This window comes from Anabrus simplex, chromosome 1 (assembly GCF_040414725.1).
Source record: "Anabrus simplex isolate iqAnaSimp1 chromosome 1, ASM4041472v1, whole genome shotgun sequence".
NCBI classification, from domain to species: Eukaryota; Metazoa; Arthropoda; class Insecta; order Orthoptera; family Tettigoniidae; genus Anabrus; species Anabrus simplex.
Genome location: NC_090265.1, coordinates 518,683,490 through 518,695,640, shown reverse-complemented (window position 1 = coordinate 518,695,640; position 12,151 = coordinate 518,683,490). Strand labels below are relative to the sequence as shown.

General features: G+C 38.2%; 1 protein-coding gene across 4 annotated transcripts in view; it reads right to left on the bottom strand.

Moving 5' to 3' along the window:
• Positions 1 to 12,151, bottom strand: part of LOC136857061 (peptidoglycan-recognition protein SD) — a 72,637-nt gene that overhangs the window by 46,878 nt on the left and 13,608 nt on the right. For 3 of the 4 annotated variants that reach the window (XM_067135431.2, XM_067135429.2, XM_067135430.2), the window contains one exon: positions 3,871 to 4,215. In XM_067135431.2, the coding sequence (XP_066991532.2) occupies positions 3,871 to 4,215 (345 nt within the window). Of the gene's footprint in view, positions 1 to 1,990; positions 2,116 to 3,870; positions 4,216 to 12,151 lie in introns of all 4 variants that reach the window. The other variant, XR_010858503.2, reaches the window with a different exon arrangement.

Genomic DNA, 12,151 nt, shown 5'->3' with positions numbered 1-12,151 from the left:
GGAAGGAATAATTTAGCACTTGCAGAGATTGGGGGTATTTGCCCAACTGCGAGGTGCCATGGGAGTTGAGATTCGTCTTGGGAGGACATGGTGTTCCCATAAATTAACGACAGTACGAAAATAAGGTTGCGGGTTCAAATACCGTTATTATGTCCCGAGCGATATGAAATCATATTTCCTCTCAGTTTTAATTACTGCGTTGATGAGGTGAAAGTTCCTTTTGGGGATCATTGTAAGTACTTAGGTGTTAATATAAGGAAAGATCTTCATTGGGGTAATCACGTAATGGGATTGTAAATAAAGGGTATAGATCTCTGCACATGGTTATGAGGGTGTTTAGGGGTTGTAGTAAGGACATAAAGGAGAGGGCATATAAGTATCTGGTAAGACCCCAACTAGTGTATGGGACCCTCACCAGGATTACTTGATTCAAGAGCTGGAAAAAATCCAAAGAAAAGTAGCTCGATTTGTTCTGGGTGATTTCTGACAGAAAAGTAGTGTTACAAAAATATTGCAAAGTTTGGGCTGGAAAGAACTGAGAGAAAGGAGACAAGCTGCTCGACTAAGTGGTATGTAATACCAATATAATGGTCCATTATTGGACATTATAAATTTTCCAGCTAACTCATTCTTGGTTGCCTGTGTTTCGCCCTTGTGTGCTAAGTTAGGCTCGTCAGTTGGGACTTAGCACACCACCCAAGACGCAAGGCTAGTGCATACCGTGGAGGCCACTGCATAGGCTATTTGAAGCCACCAGCAGTGCCAATGCACTATGAGAGCTATGTCTCATTTTCAAAAATAGATGCCTGCCTGGCCGTCAAATGATGTAGATGTTGATTCCCATAGGGAACCTAAAATATTTGTCCTGAATGAGTAAATTTATAATATCAATATAATGGTCCGTTATTGGACATTGTAAATTTTCCAGCTAACTCATTCTTGGTTTCCCTATGGGAATCAACATCTACATCATAAGTGGTATGTTGCGAGCTGTCAGTGGAGGGACCAATTGGTGCAATTATTCATTTATAGGAAGGGGAGTTAGGGATTGGAATAACTTACCAAGGGAGATGTTCAATAAATATCCGATTTCTTTGAAATCATTTAAGAAAAGGCTAGGTAAACAACAGATAGGGAATCTGCCACCTAGGCGACTGCCCTAAATGTAGATCAGGATTGATTGATTGATTGATTGATTGATTGATTGATTGATTGATTGATTGATTGATTGATTGATTGATTGATTGATTGATTGATTGATTGATTGAAACAGAATATTGCTTTGAAGTTTCTCTGATGCTTAATTTGAATTGCCTCTTTCATGTTTTCTGGTAACCATTTTCCTTTAGGTTTTGCCTTCCATTATCGATAAAATAGTTTTGGAAAGAAAGAAAATCCGATATTGTAAATATACAATTAATTTTATGGCTGGTACTGGGTAAACAACACATGGCCGGTATTGAGCAACATATGTCTCAAGTATTATTACAATATTACAATATTACTTGTAAATTGAGCAACATATACGCCAACATAATATTTTGTAAAAAATTTAATCACATGTCTTCCAATAACACTGTTATGATTACTGTCTATACTTTATCTAACTACAAATAAAATAAATATGAATAAATAAAATTCAGTTCACCAGAGACTGATACACAAAGACTGAAAGTTTAGCAAGTACAGACTGAAAACACAATGACAACTTCTCAGAGAGAGAGAAATGCATTTATTTTCTGCTTCTGCCGTTTGGAGGCTGCCAAAGAGACAAAGCTTTCATGAAAATTTGATTAGTAATTACAAGGATTGTTTAACATATGTCCATAAATTAACGTATACTATAGTAAAGCCTGCTTAATAATTTTTAAAAAAATGTGTATCAGTCAATAATTTTGAAAACCATGAGGAATTCCTCATAGGACAAAGAGATAGCTAAGAGTATAGATGATTTTTCACTATTGCTAACGATCCTTTCAGAGCTGCTTACCCAATGTCCTGAACACAGGTACGAGGGATTCTGAAGAGCATCCCTTTGTCATTGTATCTAAGTAGTAGACACATCTAGCGGCGATTTGAAAGAACACATGGTGGCCGGTACTGGGAGAGGTTCCCCTAAACATTGGAGAAGGACTGGGATTTAAAACACTTCTGTTTATACGGGTGGTCTGAGATAGCAACTCTACTCTGTCTTATCTGCAATCCAACTTCCTTCATGCTGTTAATATTGCGTATCTAAATTTCTAGAAAACAGAACTCAGAACTGAGCTCGGATGAGAAACCTATCTGTTGTCAGGTCTCTTTAATGCATATGTTTAATATAAGTAAATAGATCTTTGTCATCATATATATCAATGTCTATTAAGTGTTTTTTCTAAAATTCTTATTCTTCTTCTTATTTAATGTTATTATTTTGTTTGTGTATACAGTTTTCTCTGAAGTAGGAACTTCGAGAGTGAATGTAAGGAGGAGTTTTTACCATTGTCATTACAGTATGATAAACTGATATGCTTATTTAGTGTGAAAGTTTGTTTAACCATTGTCATTATATTATGTTTGCTTTAAATAAAGCTCTTTTGTGAATAATTTGCCAATTTTTGTCACATATTTTTCTCTCCCAGTTTTTTGGAAGATAATTATGGCATCCCTGCATGAAAGGATCAGTAAGGCTTGCAAGAGAAAGATCATCAGTCTTTACAATAAATAAAGCAGTACCGGGTGAGTTAGCCGTGCACGTAGAGGCGCGCGGCTGTGAGCTTGCATCCGGGAGATAGTAGGTTCGAATCCCACTATCGGCAGCCCTGAAAATGGTTTTCCGTGGTTTCCCATTTTCACACCAGGCAAATGCTGGGGCTGTACCTTAATTAAGGCCACGGCCGCTTCCTTCCAACTCCTAGGCCTTTCCTATCCCATCGTCACCATAAGACCTATCTGTGTCGGCGCGACGTAAAGCCCCTAGCAAAAAAAAAAAATTAAATAAAGCAGTAAAGCAGAACAAAAGCTTCAGCCTTTTATTATGGATCATAGACTAAATTTTCACTTTCAGCACTTTCTTTCTAAAAGTAAGTTAAAGAAACTGCAAAAACATTGCACAGTTAACAGTTGATTACTCTGCATTAATGGATTCACAAAGTTCTTTAACACAATAGCAGCCCTGTCTGTAGATTCTACGGTCTTCCATTCTTTTGAAATTGACCTCGCCCATAATTTCTATGGACTTGAGCATAAGATTTCATTTAAAATCCCTGCCCATTGTTTTTACAGGCTTTACAGCTTGTACTGTTGTGGTACTATGTTATAAGAAGTTCTGTCATTAGATTCTCTATGTTGACTCTCAATACCATACCAAGAAACAATATGATTGCTTGTGAATTAATTAGTAGGTAGCATAAATCAGTTAGTATATTGCTGTCATCACTTTCATAATCTATATGTCTTTAACATTAACAGAACAACAAATAGGTTGAAATTATTTCGTATTTTTATGGTTTACATAACATCATAATACTATTCAGAGTATTTGAATGTAGTAAGTTGAACATAAATGTAGGAGACTGCACCTTTCAGATGATGTATCACAAGTTAACATCCACATCAAGTTAACACTTGGTACACAGAAAAGGAATTATGAAAAATCACAAAAATTACATGGTTTTTGCTTAGAGTAACACTGACATTACAGGAAAATGCCATATTCAAGTTATAAAATACCTCATCTAAATCCTTTATTAGAGAGTTTGTGACCTAACATACATTTGGATTATTTTCTCTTCCTTCAAGAATTCCTTGTAGTATAATGGTGGAGAACTTACAGCAAATGACGCTACATAGACCTAAATCTGGGGTTGTGAGAAACATGTTATATCTTACCAATGAATGCAATCCCAAGTGCTTTGGAGTTCATCAGCTGACTGAAAGCTCCTCTGGTGTCCCAGCCACGCCCCTCATAGGTGCGCCCATCTCCTCCCACTAGAAAGTTGTACGCAATGTCACTGAAGTTGAAATCGTCCATTTGTAGGTCCTGTATTTTACGAACTTGTTTGCAACAGGATTCAAGGCTCAGGCATTGTGCTGTCACTGTGTGAATGATGACAACTCGTATAGCAGGTTTTGTGGTCAATGGTTGTGTGTCATTATGAGGTGGTCGTGCTCCCCATGCTGTTCTGTTCACCAATTGAAATGCTGGATCTGGAGGCCCCCCTCCACTGGTACGAGCTAAAACAAGGCATGATTCAGGTTTTGATCTGGAATTGTATTTTCAGTTTAAGTCATTCACTATGTAGCCTAAAGTCTCTAGACATCACACTGAAGCACTTTGTATAATGTTCGGCTATGCGTCTGAAGGTATATAAGTGTAGATGCAATGCACCAGCATCATAGACATGTTTTCTGTCAGAATGAATTAATGTAGATAACTGAGTGAGTTCCAGCAGGGCATGATTGTAGGGGCTCACAAGTTTTGGCATTCTGTCAGAGAGATTTCATGGGAGTTACATGTGCCCAGATCCATTGTTAGTGAACCCAACCATTGCTCTGGCAGGCCTAAGAAATTAACTTATAGGGACTCTTAAAACATACTGTTACAAACCAATTGTCAGACATCCTTGTCAGCTATTGTGGAGGACTTCCATTGCAGGTCGGTGGCAGAGCAATCTGTCGAGAGGCGATAGAACTCATAGGTGTTCAGGGTCATGTTGCTGCCCGGAAGCCACTGATTACACAAACAAATGTGTGTAACATGGCTTAATGTTGTCCGGACAGTGCCGTCATTGGTCTGTGGAGCTGTGGAAGAAGGTTTCATGGAGTGATGAGTTACAACATACGTTGTGGCACTTAGATAGGTGTGTGTGGACCAGGCAGATTTACCTGAGTATGGTGATGACAATGAAATTTGATGAAGGTGGGGTGATGATCTAAGGCTATTTTTCCTGGTTTGGGCTTGGTTGATGGCACAGTGAATGCAGGTGTTTAAACATTTCAGAGAATAGCATGATTCCTACACTGTTGCAGCTATTTAGAATTGGTCCTTTTCTGTACCAGCATGATAATGCTCTTGTCCATAAAGCAAGGACGATTGCTTCATAGTTCAAAGAAAATCAGGTGGATGTCCTAGATTGGCGTGCTCAAAGCTCTGGCCTGAACCCCTTTGAACATTTTAGGGATGAACTAGTGCATCAATTGAGTGCCAGATCAATTCGCCTGACAAACTTGCAACAACTGTTCACCATGCTTTAGGAAAAATGGAACCAAATTCCACCTTCACTGTATCAGAACTTAGTGGAGAGCCTTCTGCAAAGATTTAATGCTGTAATAGTAGCAAAAGGAGGTCCTACACACTATTAGTTACATGGCTGGCATCTTTTTGGAACGAACAGCTAGGGTTGTCAAGAGACTTTAGGCCACATAGAAAGATAAAAGCAAAGCAAAGTCGTCTCCGTACAGGCCATGAAGGCCCTTGGAGGGGTGGAAGGTAAAGGCTTCCACTATCCGTAACCTCGGCACTTGATGGGGTAGAGTGGTTAGCTCTACGCCCGGCCGCCTTTGCCCCCAGGAATTAACCTGGTACTCATTTTTTGTGTAGGCTGAGTGAACCTCAGGGCCATGTGCACCTCCGGAAGTGGAAATCTTGTTTCTTAAATTTTACGACTTCCTGGCAGGGATTCGAACCCACGTCCTTCCGGGCGAACCGAGCACGCCTTTACCGCCTCGGCCAGGCAGCCCCTACATAGAAAGAAGGAACATGAAAAGGAACACATCCAGTAATAGAATAAGTACAATGACAGGCAGGTGTGGAAAGAGGGATAACAGAAAGAGAAGACAATGATAAATATGAAAACTCAAAATGACAAGAACAATCTCTACATCTTCGTACAGGGCTGCCTTACAAGGAGAGGCCAGACCCTGTGTCCAACCGATTTCAACGAGCTTCGATGTACCTGTTTGGGGGACACCCATCAGTAACTCGTGTAGAAGGGTTTAGGTCAATACGCTTTCGTTTTCAGAAAAAATGAGGTCAAATGTCATGGGCACAGGATCTGCTTTGGACCAAATGGAGATGATAGAACACTAAAAGGCAAACAAATTTTATTTAAACATGTCAGGTTCGCAACCTAATAATTTCCAAACAATTGATGAATGAATCCCCGATTCCAGTGCTATGTGTATATACTTGGAGAGTTACACTACATGGTACAAAAAGTTATTGATGAAGATGCTTGTTTTTTAAAGGGGCCTAACATCTAGGTCATTGGTCCAAAATAAATTGTTATCTGAGGGAACGTGAAGATAAAAATGGAACAAAAATATTACAAAAATTGCAATACACTCTATTTTCTACCTGAAATTAATATAGGCCTAAATGTTCTCACAAGACCATAAGACCTGTATGTGTCGGTGTGATGTAAAGCAATTTATAAATATATGTATAAGACAAATATAGCTGCGAGAGACTCAAACTCAAATCGTCAAGGTTCGCAGACAAGTACGGTAACTAACTGACCACCGCTTCGGTTGACTCTGGGGTAACTCTCGTTGAAAATTGTCGGATGCAGGGTCTGGCTTGTCCTTGTTAGATAGATTTATATAATTTCTTCTCAGTCTCTATTTTACAATGCTTGGTAAAGCTAAAGGTTCCACCTATTCAATACATTATCATAATGGTCTGTTTGGAACATCACATATTTATTTAACTTATTGTAAAATACATCTTTGGGACTGGTTTCGGCAATCCACTATGCCATCATCAGCCATTGAAAAATTAATAGCAAGGAACATTCAAAAAAGTAAAAATATGCTATAGAATCAGTATAGAATGTATGCTTGGCATACTTTTAACAGCAAGTCCTATTCTACATGAAAAACATTAAAAATAGCTAGATAACATTGACCCATTTTACTGTACAAATAACATGTCTTTTTTTTTGGTGCATCTAAAATTATTTTTTATATGATTGAAAAGTCTATGATTTGGTGTAGCTTATGTACAAGAAATTCATATGAAATTGATAAGTGATTCTACAAAGCATTTGCCATTTTAAGCCACAGTTTTTTAACATCAAGTCCTATTCTACATGAAAAACATTAAAAATGGCTAGATAATATGACCCATTGTATTGTACAAGTAACATGTCTTTTTAAAAATACAGTATTATTTGGTGTGTCTAAAAATGTTTTTTAGGTGATTGAAAAAGTCTATAATTTGGTGTTGTTGATGTACAGGAAATTCATATAAAATTGATAAATGATTCTACAAAACATCTCCCATTATTAAAGCACAGTTTTTTGGTTCCTCATGATATGCGACTTATACTGTTTGATAATATATACAGGTTCTTCTTTCTTAAAAATTATTGACAAGACAGTCTCATCATCATCATCATCAATTTTCCACTCCAGTTGCCCGGGTGTGGTTTACGAGCACTCTCCACTTATGTCTGTCCATGTACCACTCTTCTCTCAAGACGACATCCCAGCTGACTCCTCTTGTTCCCATGTCCTCTTTCACTTGGTCCAGCCATCTCTTCCTAGATCTTCCTACCGGTCGTTTTCCGGCCACGACTGTCTGTAGCCATTGTTTTGCTGTCCTTCCATCGTCCAATCGTTTGACATGGCCAAACCATTTCAAACGGGCCCTTGTCACTTTTTCATTCAGGGATGGGTACACACCAGCTTCCTCCCTTATTCTTTCATTCCTTACCCTGTCCCTTTTTGTCTTCTGCACCATAGTACGTAGGAACTTCATTTCTGCGGCTTGTAGTTTGCTATCCATTTGTTGGGTTGTTGTGCAGGTTTCTAGGCCATATGTTAGTATGGGGGTGAAGTATGATTGGAATAGAATCTGCTTCGATCTTAAGGGAACTTGTTCATTCCAGAGGAGGTTCCGAACTTGATGGTAAAACAAGACAGTCTATGTTTGACTATATAAGGAGTAGCAGATTTCTGATATGTTTAATCTTATTTTAGTATTTGAAACTTGCTTCGTAGTATTTTTTTCAAGATAAATAACTGTATGGCTGAGGCTGAAACTATGGTTGAGATCTTGAATATTATTTTATATGCCAGGTGGAAGTGGCAGTAATACTACGAAGCAAGTTTCAAATACTAAAATAAGATTAAACATATCAGAAATCTGCTATTCCTTATATTAGTCAAACATAGACTGTCTTGTCAATAATTTTTAAGAAAGAAGAACCTGTATATATTATCAAACAGTATAAGTCGCATATCATGAGGAACCAAACAACTGTGCTTTAATAATGGCAGATGTTTTGTAGAATCATTTATCAATTTTATATGAATTTCCTGTACATCAACTACACCAAATTATAGACTTTTTCAATCACCTAAAAAACAATTTTAGATACACCAAATAATACTGTATTTTTAAAAAGACATGCTACTTGTATAATACAATGGGTCAATGTTATCTAGCCATTTTTAATGTTTTTCATGTAGAATAGGACTTGCTGTTAAAAACTGTGGCTTAAAATGGCAAATGCTTTGTAGAATCACTTAACAATTTCATATGAATTTCTTGTACATAAGCTACACCAAATCATAGACTTTTTCAATCATATAAAAAATAATTTTAGACGCACCAAATAATACTGTATTTTTTTTCAAAAAAGACATGTTATTTGTATAGTACAATGGGTCAATGTTATCTAGCTATTTTTAATGTTTTTCATGTAGAATAGGACTTGCTGTTAAAAGTATGCCAAGCATACATTCTATACTGATTCTATAGCATATTTTTACTTTTTTGAATGTTCCTTGCTATTAAACTTTCAATGGCTGATAATGGCATAGTGGATTGCCAAAACCGGTCCCAAAGATGTATTTTACAATAAGTTAAATAAATATGTAATGTTCTAAACAGACCATTATGGTAATGTATTGAATAGTTGGAACCTTTAGCTTTACCAAGCATTGTATAATCTTGAGTCAATACGGACAAAAAATGTTTTTAATACTAAATATCTCTGTCTCTGACGAATTGGTTTATTTCTCAGGTTCATGAATAGGAAGGGCATCAACAGTCATCGAGGCGCCATCTTGGCAGATCTTCAATGTTGATATGGAAAGTGTAGGATAAGAAGAAAGCTAGCAAAAGAAACTGACTCAAACGCATGCACCTTACATTATAAAGCCAGCTTCTTGACCACTATGCTACAAGGACCCTTCAATGAATGTTGCCTTATATGGCAGCCTATAACTGATATTTGGAAACTAAAATGCTAAAACTTTGAAAATTAAAACTTATTTGTGTGAATCTCCAACTAGGTACGGTATTGATTTTATACCCATGTAAATTAATCTCACAAATGCTTGACAAAATTTTTGTCCACTATATCATAGACTTCCCTCGTTAATGTAAAATATGAATATCTCCCACATTATGTTGAATTTCATATGTTTATGTTCTTCAAAATAATATGGAACTTTACGACTTACTCAGCTTCTACCAGCATGAAACATACCATCAGAAACCTCTTCCAGTGTATGTAAAATAGTTACTTAGATATTTACCAGATGGCTAGACTATGATTTCTGTTCTTCCATGGATGCATTGACTGTTTGAATGGTGAGCCCTGAACTCAGAATGATTTGTTAATCTTAACACATTCAGTACTGTAGACCAGTTAAGATGTTCAGCAAAACCTTCATGGGCGCAGCCTTCGGTAAATTAAGGTGTTCAAGTGCTGACATACAAACTGTATTATTTAAATTTGGTCTGTGTATTTTGTACAACCCTCACAAGGGTAAAGAACTGAAGACACATGATGTTTCTTCGTGTTAATCACGTGCAGTATGCATGTAACCTTGAAGGACCCCCGTTCACTTTGTAGAACTAAAAACTCCTGCGGCACAAAATTCTAACACCTTGATTTATTTAGACAATCTTCTCCAGTATCAATAAGAAACTGGAATGCTTTTTCTTCCCCATGAAGATAGGTCATTTATTATTATTATTATTATTATTATTATTATTATTATTATTATTATTATTATTATTATTATTATTATTATTATTATTATTATTATTGGGGGCATCAGAATCCTCTCAGCAGTTCCACTAGCACTGTTCACCAAGATGGATTTTGGAGAGGACACTCGACACTAGATGCAGTGTGGGAGGTGGTGAATACAGCAGAAAGGACACAAATGGGCAACCATCATTCCCGTAAATTGACACTTCTTGTGACCCTGGATGTGAAGAATGCCTTCAATTCGGCAAGATGGAGTGACATGTTGGTAGCTCTTGAAGAAACTTTCAAGCTACCACAATACCTTATGCGCATAACGAGAGATTACTTCAAAGATCGCACTCTGTTGTATGATACGGAAGATGGAGAAAAGACAAAATGTCTGACGGCTGGTGCAGCGCAGGGATCGATCCTTGGTCCAGATCTTTGGAACATAATGTATGATAGCTTGTTACATTTGGAGATGCCAGAGGACACTAAGCTTGTGGGCTACGCTGATGATGTGGCCGCCTTGATAGTAGCTCGTAATGTTGAAATGGCTCAAATCAAACTGAACCAGGTGATGCGGTGCATAAAAGAATGGATGATAAGCCAAGTTTAAACATTAGCCGAACACAAAACGGAGATAGTTCTTCTGACGAGGAAAAGGATCGAAACTCTTGTACCAATGACTGTTGGAGAGTTAGTGATTGAGACATCTGCGAGCACAAAATATCTAGGAGTGACACTTGACTCCAATCTCACATTCTGGAATTATATTCAGAGAGTGACAGACAAGGCAGTAAAATACATGACTGCACTTTGCAGACTAATGGGAAATATTAAAGGTCCGAAATCTAGTAAACGACGTCTTCTCATGTCGACGGTTCAGTCAGTGCTCCTATATGGCTCCGAAATCTGGGCTGAATCGTTGAGATTTGCTTGGTGTTGGAGAAGGATAGCTGCTGTACAACGGAGAGCGGCTTTACGTATTGCATGTGCATACCGCACGGTTTCCAAACCTGCAATCCTCACAGTGGCAGCAATATCCCCAATAGACCTACTTGCATTGGAACGACATGAAATCTGGCGTACCCAACGAGAGCTGGGAAAGAAATGTGCAAAGAAGCGTGCCTTCAGTCAACGGATGAGGCGATGGCAACTCAGATGGGAAAGTGACCCTCGAGGCAAATAGACCAAGCGACTGATACCACGCTTGGATATCTGGGTTGAAAGGGCCCATGGTGAAGTAAATTACTACCTCACGCAGCTTCTAACAGGACATGGATATTTCCGGAAATTCCTGCATAAAGTGGGCAGAGCGAGTGACGCAGCATGCATATACTGTGATGACATTGACGACGTATTTCACACCTTTTTTGTATGCGGCCATTGGACGATTCAGAGAAGATTTGTGGAAACTGAACTAGGAGAATTGACAACAGACAATATTATTTTGGTGATGCTGCAAAACCAGGAATCCTGGGATCACGTGGCAGTGCATGTGGAGGACGTCCTTTGTCAGACGAAAAAGGATTTGGAAGCATATGAACGTTCGTAAAGGAGAAATGAAGAAAGAAGACGTCTGAAAGACAAAGCACGATATCACCCTGAAGTAATGCGAGAGCGGTTCCGGGGTGATGACACACATCGTGGGAAAAGGGTGTGTGGTTTTTAGTGAGTAAGAATCCCACACACTTGTGGAGTGCGGACCCTTCACAAGTGTCTTTTGAAAATTTTCCACAGTCCCTCGTAAATATATATATATATTGGGGGCATGATTATCCCAGTGCCTTAGTTGTTGGCTTCCCACACAGAAGGCTGAGGTTTGAACCCCGGTTGATCCTCGGTTGAGATTTTCATCCTAGAAATCATATGGTGTGAGGAAGGGCATTCAACCTTAAACCCCAGGCCAAAACTCAAAAAGAACCTGGGTGGCTCCAGTGACCCCAGAAATAACTGGGATAAGATGAAGAAAGTAGTAGTAGTAGTAGTAGTAGTAGTAGTAGTAGTAGTAGTAGTAGTAGTAGTAGTAGTAGTGGTGGTGGTAGTAGTAGTTTCCAAAATTGCAGTACAATTTAAAGTTCAAAGATACCCAATATCATACCATTAAAGTCTACTAGGATGCTTTCTTTAAGTGTGTACAACATTTTAAGTTTCTAGAATTACTACTGTACTTCAATTTC